The sequence below is a fragment of the Peromyscus eremicus genome, chromosome 11 (genome assembly GCF_949786415.1).
Source record: "Peromyscus eremicus chromosome 11, PerEre_H2_v1, whole genome shotgun sequence".
Taxonomy (NCBI): Eukaryota; Metazoa; Chordata; class Mammalia; order Rodentia; family Cricetidae; genus Peromyscus; species Peromyscus eremicus.
The window spans coordinates 73,356,335-73,371,303 of NC_081427.1; the positions used below are offsets into that span (position 1 = coordinate 73,356,335).

A 14,969-nucleotide genomic window follows, 5' to 3' on the forward strand; every position below is an offset into this window, starting at 1 on the left:
GCTTTCCAAACACACACAGATGAAAGCTGCTTTCTCTTTACTCCATCTGTCAAGGGAGGCACCTGTTAAACGTTCCACGGTGTTCCCATCCTCAAATATCCGACATATAATTACAATCAAGTTCCAGACAAGCAGGCCAGCTTTCTTCAATTCAGCCAAGTTTTTTGACATTTTTCTCTCAGACAGAAAAAAGAAGTATTTAATTGTGGGAGGCAAGCATGCAATCACCGTAGGTAACTTGCTGATTACAATAGATACTGCCTGAGCAGCAAGCCTCGTGAAGCCTGGGAAGAAAAGGTAGAAAAGGTATGATTACTGTTAGCATTCTCATGCCATCACATCATGGCTTTCTCTGTGTGGGGATGTCTACCTTTTGTGGAGAAAATTATTAAGATGAACAAGTGCTTAATGCTTTCCCACAGAACTCCAGCAGGAACTCCTGCACTATTACCTGAGAATCTCCAAATTTCAAGCATGATTTTTCCTTCATAAATGAAAATTCAAAGTTTAGAATTATAATTTGTGTGTTTATTGTTTAAGATCTAATCTTTGAAGTACAGAGACACTGGTAACTAAGCAAAGATCCCCATGACCTTTGACACCATCCACCCTTTAAATGCTTTCTTCTTGTCCCTTGTGGTCTGTGACACAGCATCCCAGCTCTTCTCAGGACTGACTGACTGGCTCGTCTTCCATTCTTACCAGACATGTGACCTCCTCAGAGGGCCTCTGTAGCCATCCCACCCAAAGCAGCTCACTGCGCCCACCCCATCTCAAACCCAAGTCTCTTGCTTTCATGGAAACTACTCTGTGGCCTTTGCTGCAGTACCCACCACCATCTGAAATGATCTCATCCACTGACTCAGCATCTGTCACCATTCCTAGAATATGAGCTCCCTGCGGGCAGCGCTGTGTCCCTGGTTCAATAACTACTCATTGAGTACTTGAGTTAACTGGTTCATGCTTCTCTCTCCTCTTTGCTTGTTTGTGTTTCATGCTAGCTCCTTGTTCTCCTACCACTTCCTGAATGTGGTGCTTGCTTAGTGGTCATTGGCCTTTTGTCTGATGAGTCTACACGACGCCATTTGCTTTGTGCTGTTTCTTTGAAGGATGTATTGATGTTCTGTCTCTAAAGCACAGTTTCTCAATTTCCCACCATGGACAACTGTCTAATTCTTTGTTGTGTAAAGCTGTTCTATACATGGCAGAATTTCTGGAGCATTTACATTTCCACTAACTAAATGCCAGGAGCATCCCACCTCAGGTGTATCTCTGTTCCCTGGGAGCACATTTGTCCCTAGCTAAAAACTCCTCTTTACTTAATTTTATGCTATCACATTTTCTTTTATTTTGAGATAGGGTGTCATGGATCCCAGGTTGGATGAAAACTCTTTATCTAGCCAAGGGTGAGATCAAACTTCAGATCTTTCTGCTAGTATTCTCTTCAAGCCTGGTTTTATGAGGTGCTGGGGATCAAATCCAGGCTTAGTGCATGCTAAGCAAGCACTCTTGAACTGGATCCCCAGCCTGAAACTCACTCCTTTAGATGACCCCAGAACTTATAGTCTTGGCCTTCCTGCAGGGTTGCAATGCCACAGACAAACTCTCTGCTGGCATCCTGCTGCTCTGTGTCTGTTTTTCATCCCTTAACTCAACACAACCACGTGGAATACCATCCTTCAACTGGCGTGCCTCTCCGGCTTCCCTCCCTCTTCACCCCTTTCCTTTGAAATGTCTTCCTGATCCTTCATGTCTAACTGAGGATTGGTAGTGAGGAATTTTCCCACCTCCTCAGCTCTGATATCCTGTTTCCTACTAAGACTAACCTAGGGTGCTGGCTCAGTTCAAGCCCCTTCTTATACAGGGTACCCCAATAATGGCAACATGAACACCTTCTGACAAGCCATTTTGTATTCTTAAATTATTTTAAAAGTCTTATTCTTTATGTGTTTGAGTATTACTCTTCTATTTTCAGGTAGTTTACTTAGAGGATTTTAATATATGGGCTGGAGAGCTGGCTCAGTTGTTAAGGGCACTTGTTGCTTTTGCAGAGGACCCAGGCTTACTTCATTGCACCTACATCGAGGAGGCTCACAACCACCTGTAACTCCAGTTTCAGGGGATCTAATGCCCTCTTACAGTCTCCATGCATACCAGTCATGCAGATGGTGCACATAAATACATGCAGGCAAACACTTAATACATAAAATAAAAGATTTTATTGCCAGGCAATGGTGATGCACACCTTTATTCCCAGCACTCAGGAGGCAGAGGAGGTGGATCTTTGTGAGTTTGGGGCCAGCCTGGTCCTTGGAGTGAGTTCCAGGATATCCAGGACTATGCAGAGAAACCCTGTCTTGAAAAACCACACACACACACACACACACACACACACACACACACACACACACACACACACACAGAGAGAGAGAGAGAGAGAGAGAGAGAGAGAGAGAGAGAGAGAGAGAGAGAGAGAGAGATTTATTAAAGGATTTTATTTTATATTTCCTGCATCCTAAAGGGAGCTTAAATACAATCCCAAACAAACAATTCCAACTAGATAACAAGTATAATTCTCTTTGCACCTGAATGTGTACTGAAATTTCTAACTGTAAAGACCCAGGAACTCAAATCCTTAACTAATTCATTAAAGCTTAAGGCAAATTCCATTCAGGAGCTTCAAGTTGTCACCAAGTAAGTCCATTCTAACATGAAGGCACTGAGTCAGTGGGAGTTAACAGCACATGAAGAAGGGCTAGTAACAACCACAACGCATTCAGCTGTCTCTAGATGGGTAGACATCCATTCAAAATTTAATAATCCTTTTCAGATATGAAAGACTGTGGGCTAGCTAACTACAATATGGTAGCCAGATTTATGTTTATCATTTCTTTCTTTCTACATAGCTGGTACTATCATGGCATATTTGAGTACAAAAAATGTAAAACGGTTATTTAACAATAAAGGAAAGAAAGGCAAATAAATGTTTTTATATTAGTTTTTAGTACTTTATTTAATTATAACTATCAAATATCAGTAACTTGTTGATGTTAACGTGTGAGTTAGTGTTTTATTGTTTTTAAAATGTCAGCTTAATACTGCATGGTACAAACATCTGGTTCTAAGTTCACTTAGTTTTATTGGATGCTTTAGCTTTTTTTTTTTTTTTAAGGCACTATAAGAATACAGGTAAGACCTATGCAGCATATCTGTAGAATGAGCTGTGTTCTCAAAATTAAGACTTTTTCCTTTCAGTCTTAACCACAGGACAGACAAATCTGTTGTTGCAACTTGTCAATAAATACCCAACATCCATGTGCTCAACTCATTGTCCTTGCAAACTAATAGGAAAACATTGTATTTTCATATTTGCAAGATAAAGACCCAGTGATCACTGAGACACTTTATTTGGTATACTTTTAAGTAGGTTAGAAAATATGTATCTTAAGTATGAAAGTGTACAGATACGTTTTATTGGTAATATTGGTTTTATAAAACTAGTATTTCTAGTTTTTTAAAAATAAATTATAATAATAGCTTTTCATCACACTGCATGTATTTTTGCCACCAGAATCCTTTTTAAGAATCTCCCCATGGACAGTGGCCTGGATGAATGTTCCTTCTGGTGTTATTTGTTTGCTTGCTCCAGAATTCATTGTTTCAGTTGAAGCCAATGCTCCAAACAAAAATTTTCCCATAAAGCACTCTTTCCATTAAAAATCTTATACCACTGATAAAACAACATCTCAAATATATTTTACTTAACTGCTGTCAACGAAATAAAACAACATCAAACTAGTTCTTTGTGCATTTGCTCTTAAACACAATGGAACAAATATGAAAAAGCTGAGCTGTGTGAGAACCACATGCAGTTTTGGTCTCATGCCTTGTGTAACAGTTTGTGGTGCTCATTTTTCTAAATCATCTATTTTCTCTATATTACAGTACTTGCTGACGAAGAAAAGGTAGGAAACACACTTTAGTTTGCCTCTGCTGTGGTTCTGTGTTCTACCATGTGCATGCACACTAAGGACAGATATTCCTGTAGGTTCTATTTATCTTTGAGTAAGTTAGAATTCTGTGTTTAGAAATGCATCTGTAAGCATTTGTCATTGTTTAGACAAAGTTATAAAGAATATGATCATATCCCATTAGACTTCAACACTGGGGGGTTAACAGAGTTTGTCTTCATGTGTTACATGCTTAGTTTTGAAATCTTTTGCTAATCAAGACAATTTAATGCTGAAGGTTAATAAACCATGGCACAAAGCTCAGAAGGAATTCACTTTCAATAAAAATACATGGGAGCTCATATATCAGGTGATTTCCCCACACTTTTTCTTTCTAAATCTGATCAAATTATTATTTCACTTTATGACAGGACAGAGAAAGTGTTCATATTTGCAATGGAAATACATGATAGCATTCCCACCTTAGTACTGTGTATTCTGTGCTGTATCCCCAGCACAGCAACATGATCATGTTAGGGTCACTTGGATCTTTTGAGAGAATCAATTTTGTTAACAGCAGATTTTACAATACAGCATTGATCTATGCAAGAAGCTAAAGAAGGAATCATGTCTTCTTTCCCACCCCCTATTCTACCTCCAACCCCTCAGTGTGACAATCTTCAGAGAGAACTTTATAAAAGTTTAACTTGTTTCTTCCCATACCTGTGTCTGTTCTGGGAGTCCACACCCATCTCATTGTACTAGTTCCCTATATAATGGACGATAGAGTACGTGTATAGTATGTCCGTGGTCTTAAACACATAAATGTCTACTGAGTCAATGGATGACTGAATGCCCAACATGGAAATATCATCTGGTTTTAGTAGTGTCCTTATCTAAGGAGGATGTATTTCAAGAATTCGAGTGAATGTCTAAAAGTGTAGAGAGTACCAAACCCACATATCCAGTTTTATTCTTATTCATACATATCTGTAAAAAAAACCTTAATGTATAAATTAACAACAATAATAGATTAACAATAAATTAAAAAGCAGAATAATTTTAACAAGATATTGTAATAAAAATTATGTGAATATAGATTTTCTTTCTTGAAATAACCAAAGTAAATACTAATTATTTTTGAACTGAAGTTGAGTGAGGGCAATAAAAACCAGAAAAAGCAAAATTATAATACAGAGTGGAAAAAAAAGAGGGGACAAGAAGTACCAAATGGTGGTCCCTAAAGTGTTTCAGAACAGAGAACAGGAGTAAGAGTATCTGTTGTCATTCACATTTAGAAGGCACAAGATGGCCTGTAGCTTCACCTCCTCCCATCACTTGTTTCATATGACTGACACCTCTTTATGACTGTCTGTATACTGTAACACTACACCAACTTATAATGAAAAACACTAATTAGTAAGGAAGACCCAATAACTGGTGTATACAAAGTGGGCATTCTTAGGTTAGAAGCCCTTTCAAATGGTATGGAGAAATTCCAACAGGCTTCTTAGAAAAGAAAATAGTTTAATAGAACAACTGAGTAAACAGCACTCATCAAGTGGTTTAGCCTGCTAGTGATACCATGCTGCCTGGATCCCTAAGAGTGAAGGGAACATCCAAAAGCCAGAAGGAAGGAGACCTGTCAACAATGGAGACAACCCAGTGAAAAGGGGACATTTTCCAGTTTCAGTTAAGTATCTTTACTAGATCCAAAGGCAGTTTGATAGGACATTCCTAGGAAGGCCATCCATAGACAACTGCCTTGCGTTTGTAATGGAAGTCTCTGGATAAATGCTACTCTATATGGATCTCCATCGGAAAGAATGAAGGAAAGGCTAGACGCCCCAACTCACTTCTGTGGCTTCCAGTTGGAATGTTTTATTGTGGAAAGTTTTTCCTTGGCATTGAAAAATATTCTTCTTTAAATATGAACATGAAGAGACATTTTATTTTAGGAAAGAGAAGATTCACACAGATAAGTAATATGATATGAGAATGTAGAGATAAATGATGAGACAAGCACACTTGGTGAAGGATTACTCCAAACAAGACCAATAGATTTAGTCCAGAACCACAGGTCCAGGGAAGAGAGATTCCTATCAGAAAATTATTTACAACTACCAAACTAGGTGCTATTTGGCACCTAAAAGCTACATCTGAAGGTGTGTGAAGGGAAAAGAAAGTAAAATATGATGGTTGTAGGGTAAAGAAAAAGAAAACAAAACAGATAAACTATATGAGTGATTGTGAGGGCACACAGATCATTATCTAGATTTAAAGTAAGGAAAGGTCATCTGACTTCTGTGACTACTAATGCAAAACCAAAAGATTAAAATTCTGAAGTAATGATACACAACCAAGGATAAGTGGGAGAGGTCTTCCCCAGGGAAGGGCATGCCAATTGCTTGTCCAATGCCAAACGGTCAATCCTGAAAACATACATATAGGTAGCATTCTACAGACTGAACAGGTTATATTTAGAAATATATATGTATATGAATATACTTATGCATGCAATAACAATTAATAAAATAAAAAAGAGACCATAAATTTGAAGGGTAGTGGGGAAGGACAAATGGGGGAGTTTGGGGAGAGGAAAGAGCAAGGCTCTAGAGACATGTTAATCAAATTATAATCTCAAAAACAAAAATAAAGAAACAAAACAAATTTCAAAAAATTATGAAGTACTAATAAAATAAAAGAGATTGTTTCTTTAGGAGACACTTTCTTAGAGAACTAATGTGCTCACCTTTATTTGATTCTTTCCTTCTGAATTCTCTTGGAATATAATTCCATTCTTGTGGAATGCTCTGAAGCAGATGATCAGGAACACGGGGCTTGTTTAGGTCTGCCTCACTGTTTCTCCCGCATCTCATCATGGATACGACCTGCTGCACAATGTCCTTGACAGCGTCCATCAGCACCAATCTCAGACAGCGGATGACTTCTGGCTGGGACTCCGTGTACACTGAGACTTTAAAATCAAGGAGCATATTATGGTTAGCAGAGCCTGGTCACCAGCTGTGCCTTGTTCATCTGGGAAAACTGTTTCACAGTTACCTAGTTTAAATCTATAGAAGAGGAGAGATCAATTTAATTAGAACATCATATAATTGCGAATCAGCTCATAAACCATTTGAAATAGAAGTCTCCCCTACCTGGTAATGAAAGAATATCAATTAAGACTATGGTAAGTGGTGGGACTGACTGCTGGCTTTGGCCTCTGTGGTGGAATAGTAATTGTATAACCTTTATAGAGAACCACTTCTCAATAATACTGACATCCCTAAGCTGCTGGTGTAGCTTTGCTGTAGAATGCTTGCACCCAAAGGCCCTGGGCTTCAATCCTACAGCCCAGCACTAGAAAAGAGTCACCATGCCCAACATCGGCAAAACTTTAACATTTTACTTAAATACTGACTCACTCTTTTCTGTGAAACTAAATCCTAAGACACCGAGACTCTGTAAAGAACCTAAAGAAACAGGAGAAACCATCTCAACGTCCAATGAGCTCTCATATTCCTCTTTACCATAACGCTTGATAGTACACAGTTAAAAAACAAAAGCAAGTTAGACAAGAGTAAGGTACATCTTTTTTATTTAAAAAGGCCCATGTATGCACACATAATCTATTAAGAAGATGTGCTGTCTGATGGTAATGGTGGTTATCGATGATGTGATCTCAAGTAATGCTTCTTCCCTTTTTTTCTCTTTTTACTTTCTCTTCTCCTTTCCACCCTATAGCATGCTTTTCTGTCTTCCTTTTTAATTATCCATAATTTTCCACCATGGGTATACAGGACTTCCATACTAAATGTGATAAAATATCTGGTTTGCTTCTTTGATTTTTAATATGACTGCAATATGAAGGCTGCTATTTAAATCAAAAAGGAAAAATATCTGTGCTCCCTTTTCCATGGAATTCCTAAAAAACATTTCTCAAATGACTAGCTTGTTTAATAATGGCTTATTGTTAAGCCACTATGGTAAGAAAGATCTGGAAATAGCAAAACTGATAGTTTAATTTGTAAAATAATATTACCTCAGGTAGTCAAAATGTTGTTATTTATAGAAATGGTTGAGGGTAAAACTACGTGTTTTGTTTATTTGTTTGTTTATTTTTGTTTCAAAACTCAAATTAACTGGAAGACATAGGGAAACTATTTTCCCATATCAATAACTACTGTCTACTTTGGTTATATCTGCGGGCAAATAGAGGTTATCTGAAAATTCTAGGAAGTCCTTTATTTAGTTTTATTTTAAAGATGTTTTCTTTTTTGTAACTAAAGGTGTCGTGTATGGAAAATGATAGAGAAAACAGTTCTCTAATAATTATTCAAAAATAAATTAATTTATGTAACACATCTGAAATAGTAGCTGAATGCTGTATAAGCATTTGCTGGCATCATTAATACCTAGGGAGGATTTTTAAAACTACAATGTTAGTTTCAGAACACAGTTGCCAATGCTCATTATGAGACTCTGAGACATCTTGCTACAAACAAGCTTAAGCAATCTCCACCATCCTCACTCTCTGCCTCTCCTGTCATTGTTCAGACCCTTTTCACCTCCAGCCACTCTTTCTCAGATCCAATAAATAGAAGCCAGGCATCAGGTAATGGCTCTCAGAATCTTAACCTGACTTGATCACCTCTCCCTGTCTACAGAACCTTAGTTTTTAACATTGTAAACAAGGACAGGTGTGCCCTATCAAGTGCCACCTGACATTATAGCACACGGAAGACTGAGGCAGGAAAACTGTGGTGAAGTTGAAGAACCCTGGTTTTTTACACAGAGTTTTCTAGACCAGCCTGGGCTACAGAGACAGAACTTGTCTCAAAAAGGGACTGGCGGCAAGATGGTTCAGTGGGTAAAGGTACGTGCTGTCAGTCCCTGGAACCTACATGATGGAAGGAGAGAATATTCTCCTCTGACTTCCACATGAGTCTCTCTCTCTCTCTCTCTCCCTCTCCCTCTCCCTCTCCCTCTCTCTCTCTCTCTCTCTCTCTCTCTCTCTCTCTCTCTCTCTCTCTCTCTCTCTCTCTCTCTCTCTCACACACACACACACACACACACACACACACACACACACACACATTCAATAAATAAAATGCCCAAAAAGGAAAAGTAGGTACTTAAACTTCTAAGAGACATATTGTAGAGAAAATACATAATCATCCCAACTCCAGCTGCTACAGGCCCATGTATTAATTCTGTCTGATTGACATAAGAGAGGAAAGCAAGAAAAAGTATCATTCAATAATAATTTCTAATAACACTGAGAGAAGAGTAGACAGAAGATATTTATAGTCTTCCTTTTTATGACTTTATTAAGTCTTTTAAGAAGAAAATAATCAACAAAAACTGTAGCCCCATTACTTTCCTTCTAGGATAACACATAGGAGGTCTTTGAAGGAAGCTGAATGATGGCTGTAAGTCAGGTGAGCTTCAGGCCCACAGAAGAGCTTGGTTCCAAGAGGGATAAAAACCAGAGTTTAGGTGCAATGGTATTTGGGTTAAGATGATAAATGCTTTTCAATATTTACAGGAATAATCTTTAAAATTTGTTCATTTCAGAGATGGTAGAGCATACAAAACAAAAGAAACTTTATTACTTAAGTTTTTTTCTATAATTTCAGGGCTGAAGAGATGACTTAATAGTTAAGAGCACTGACTGCTCTTCCAGAGGACCTGGGTTCAATTCCCACCATCTACTTGTCAGCTCAGACCTGTCTGTAACTCCAGTTTCAGGGGACCTGGCAACCATGGCCAAACACCAATGCACTTAAAAGTAAAATATCACGAAAAATGCTGCTATGAACATAGTTGAGCATGTGTCCTTCTGGTATGATTGAGCATTCCTTGGGTATATGCCAAGAGTGGTATAGCTGGGTCTTGAGGTAGATTGACTCCCAATTTTCTGAGAAACTGCCATACTGATTTCCAAAGTGGCTGTACCAGTTTGCACTCTCACCAACAGTAGAGGAGTGTTCCCCTTGCTCCACATCCTCTCCAGCAAAAGCTGTCTGCAGTACTTTTGATCTTAGCCATTCTGACAGGTGTAAGATGGTATCTCAGAGTTGTTTTGATTTGCATCTCCCTCATAATTAAGGATGCTGAGCAATTCCTTAAATGTCTTTTGGCCATTTGAGATTCTTCTGTTGAGAATTCTCTGTTTAGCTCTATAGCCCATTTTTTTTTTTTAATTGGATTGTTTGTTAGTTTGATGTCTGGTTTCTTGAGTTCTTTATATATTTTGGAAACCAGACCTCTGTCAGATGTGAGGTTGGTGAAAATCTTTTCCCATTCTGTAGGCTGTCATTTTGTCTTATATGCCCAAGGAATGCTCAATCATACCACAAGGACACATGCTCAACTATGTTCATAGCAACATTATTCATAATAGCCAGAACCTGGAAACAATGTAGATGTCCTTCAACTGAAGAATGGATTAAGAAAATGTGGTACATATACACAATGATGTTTGTGTATATGTACCACATTTTCTCAGCAGAGAAAAACAATGACATCATGAAATTTGCAGGCAAATGGATGGAATTAGAAAATATCCTGAGTGAAGTAACCCAGACTCAGAAGGGCAAACATGTTATGTTCCCACTCATAAGTGGATACTAGATATAAAGCAAGGGGTAATCAGGCAACAACCCACAACTCCAGAGAAGCTAACTAACATGGAAGACCCAAAGAGGGATGCATGGACCACCCTGGAAAGTGGAAATAGTTTAGATCTCCGTGAGTAAATTGGGGATGAAGGGTGGGCAATGGAGGGTAGGGGATAAGGAATGAGAACATAAGGGAATGGGATGGTTGAACTGGAACAGGGAGGGAGGGGGAAAGCAATGAAAGAGATACCATGATAGAGAGAGACATCATGGGGATAGAGAGAAACCTGGTGCTAGGGAAATTGCCAGGAATCCCCAAGAATGACCCCAGCCTGGACTACTAGCAATAGTGGAGAAGGTATCTGAACTGAACTGGCTTTCCCCAGAGATCAGATTGGTGAATATCCTAACTGTCATCACAGAGCTTTTCTCCAATGACTGATGGAAGCAGATGCAGAGATCCACAGCCAATCGCCAGACAGAGCTCCAGGAGTCCAGTCAGAGAGAGAGAAGAGGGATTCTATGAGCAAGTGAATCAGGATCATGATGGGGAAACAGGCAGGGATGACCAAACCAAACTAGAGGGAACTCATGAAAGTTGGATCAATGGCTGTGGAGCCTGCATGGAACTGGATTAGGCCCTCTGCATGGTGAGACAGCTTGATCTGCTTGGGAGGACCCCTGGTAGTAGAATCAGAATCCATCTCTGTTGCATGAGCCAGCTTTGTGGAGCCCAGTGCCTACGATGGGACACTTTGTGCAGCCTTGAGGCAGGGGGAAAGGCTTGGTCTTGCCTCTACTAGATGTGCCTCTCCATGGGAGGCCTTGCTTTCTTGTGGATGGGAGTAGAGGATGGATTGAGAGGGGGAGGCTGGGGGGGAATGGGAGGAGAGAAGAGGGGGGAATCTTTGATTGGTGTGTTAAATGAAAGAAAAAAATTTCTTAATAAAAAATCTTTAATTTTTTCTATAATTTGAAAGAATAAGAACAAAAGTAATTAAGAGGTTTTTGTGCTACCTTCAAGAAAGATGTTCTGTATAATCAAGAACAACCTAATTCAGCTTTATAAAAGCAATGCACAGTACACTTGAATGTGTTTCTAGGTAAAAAGCATTGATATAAACAAGCAGGCTATGGGGAAAGACTTTCTAACTCTATATTGGCAGAGGATTCATAATGAGAACAAAGAACTCCAAACTACAAACAGCAACAAATTTCCTTTTGAAACACAGTATTATGTGAAATGAATATACATCACTAAAAGAGCCTTTAATTTTGCAAATTGCAAACAGGGTGCCATTTAAAACAAGGTTTCTTGCTAATATCTAAGTAACTAAGGAGTCAAAAGTAACAACATTAGTGAAAATCCCATCAAAATGTTATAATATTTTCTTTACTTAGAAAATTAGTGTTTCTTGGGTGTTTCAAAACTATAGATGATAGAAATCATACATTTAAATCTGTACATAATGAAACTCAATTTTTTAAAATTATGAAATTGATGAATCAGATAATATGATGAAACATGTATAAGTAATTAGGCAAAGATATAGTATATAGTATACATCATATAGTATGCAGTATACATTATACAGTATATGGGAATCAGTATACAGGATACATCATATAGTATGCAATATACAGTATACATCAGAGTATACATGATGTAGTATATAGGAATCAGTATACAGTATACAGGATACATCATATAGTATCCAGTATCTAATATACATTATATACAATGCAGGAATCAGTACACAGTATACAGTATACTGCTATGGAATAATTCTCTTGTACATTGTAAAGATTTTTCATTTAAATTGGTTTAATAAGATGCTGATTGGCCAGTAGCTGGTCAGGAAGTTAGGTGGGAAAGCCAAACCGAGAATGCTGGGAAGGAGGGTGGAGTCAGGAGTCCACGAGACACAGAGGAAGCGAGATGAGAAAGCCATACTGAGAAAAGGTACCAAGCCACGTGGCTAAACATAGATAAGAATTATGGGATAATTTAAGTGTAAGAGCTAGTTAGTAATAAGTCTGAGCTAACAGCCAAGCATTTATAAGTAATATTAAGCCTCCAAGTCAATTATTTGGGAAGCGGTTGCTGGGTATTTGGGAGTTGCTGGTGGGACACAGAACTGCCATCTACAGCATACAGGATACATCATATAGTATGCACTACACAGTATACATCATAGAGTATACAGGATATAGTATACAGGAATCAGTATACAGTATACAGGACACATCATATAGTATGCAATACACAGTATATATAATAGAGTATATAGGATATAGTATATGGGATACAGGATACATCATACAGGATACATCATGCAGTATAGAGTACATAGTATGCATCATACAGTATACAGAGCAGAGTATACATCACACAGTATACTGGATACACTATACATCTCCCCAGCAAAAGATCTTGTTAAGAAACTGAAACAGGGGCCAGGTGGTGGTGGTGGTGGTGGTGGTGGTGGTGGCGGCGGCGGCGGCGGCGGCGGCGGCGGCGGCGGCGGCGGCGCACGCCTTTAATCCCAGCACAAGGGAGGCAGAGCCAGGTGGATCTCTGTGAGTTCGAGGCCAGCCTGGGCTACAGAGTGAGTTCCAGGAAAGGCGCAAAGCTACACAGAGAAACCCTGTCTCAAAAAAAAACAAAAAACAAAAACCAAAAACCTGAAATAGGGGATGAGAAATCAGAATGCAAAGATGAATATGATAAAAATACAAGATATATAAATAGGGAAATGCCAAACAAAACTCATTATTTTGTACAATAATTGTAGTCTAACAAAAAAGAAATAATAAGTAATAAAAATAATAGAGAAGAAGAGGGGGAATGTAAAACGAAGTTTTTTTATATATTAGGGAAAAAATCAAAACAAGTAACTTATGGACAGGGTATAAAGAGTTCTTTAAAGTGACCAGCCAAACCACTAAATGAAGTAAACAGACAAATACTGAACAAATATCTTACAGAAGAATGATTTTGAATGTCCCTTAATAACAGAAAAACTATTACATATCATTAGTAATGATATAGTGTAAATTAAATTACATGACACTATGTAACAGCACATTCCTCTTAATATGACTAAAATTTAAAAATAGGTAATTCTAAGTACTGACATGGATGTGAATGTAATTGTCATACATCTGTGGGAACATGAAAAGCTATGATTCCTCTAAAGCAAGTTGGCAATCTCTCAGGCTGTTAAATATTGACTTTATCATATAATCCACCATTTCCACTTCTGAGCAGTTACCAAAGGGAAATGAAACATGCTCACACTAGCTTTCTTCACAGTAGCCCCAAACTGGAAATAACCCAGGTATCCATCCAGGCTGATGATGCAGGACAAAATAGACAGCACTAGAGAAATACTCAGGGGATGCTTACCAGCAGTGAGTAGAGATGAACAGTCCACAGAGCACAACACAACCAAAAGGAACAAGGTACGAAAGAACGCACGGATTTCAACTTCTGCAAGATTCTGAAATTGTCCGAAGTGATCCCCATGACACAAAGCCAGTAGTGTCACCTTCCAGGTAAGTATCTAAGTATCACCCAGAGGTAATTACTTAACATAGAGCTGAATGTAAGGACGCCTGTGTGTGAAAGGACTTGAGCATGACGTCTCCATTGCTGTGGTTGACACACAGTTTCTACATTGGCCAAAATTACTGAACTCTTCACTGAAAATGGGTGCATTTCATCGTACATAAACAAAGTATTTGGGACTGGGGATGATATACCAGTGGGTAATAATACTTGTTGTAAATTCATGAGGTCCTCAGTTCAGAGCCTCAAAATCCATGTACAAAGTCAGGAAGTGGCTATTTGTGGTTCTAACATTGTCCTGGGCAGGGGACACAGAGACAGGAGCGTCATTGGGGTTTGCTGGTCACCTAGTCAAGAAAGCAGTGAGTTCCAGGTTTACTGTTAGACTTTATAACCCAGGAATAAGCCAGGGAGTGACCAAAGTAGTCACTGAACATACATGTCTGGCCTCTGTACATGTGTGCACCAGCATGTCTATATAAATATAAATATAAATATAAATATAAATAATACAAATATAAATATAAATATACATACATGCATGCATGCATACATACATACATACATACATACATACTTACAGCCATGCACACATACACATATAAGTGAGACTGGGAGTCAGACAGACTCCCTGACAGGCAGACAGATAGTGAGAGGGACCATGGCTAGATAACAAAAAGGTGGCAAATCTCCAAGATGAACAGCTTCTTCCTCAACTTCCTGACTTAAGGCGAAAGCCTGGCAGCCTTGGTCTCCCACCGGCAGACCCCTTGTTGACAGACCCACTCCAGGAGTTCAGGACTGGATCAGGACATGTTGCAC

At 38.7% G+C, this 14,969-nt stretch overlaps 1 protein-coding gene across 1 annotated transcript in view; it reads right to left on the reverse strand.

The window, feature by feature from the left end:
* The window catches only part of Kiaa0825 (KIAA0825 ortholog), a 385,021-nt gene that overhangs the window by 226,848 nt on the left and 143,204 nt on the right, over positions 1 to 14,969 (reverse strand). The window contains exons 14-15 of the mRNA XM_059276577.1: positions 6,703 to 6,927; positions 1 to 284 (exon numbers count right to left, since the gene is read on the reverse strand). The exon at positions 1 to 284 is cut by the window's left edge and continues 122 nt beyond it. Coding sequence (XP_059132560.1) covers positions 1 to 284; positions 6,703 to 6,927 — 509 coding nt within the window. The remainder of the gene's footprint in view (positions 285 to 6,702; positions 6,928 to 14,969) is intronic.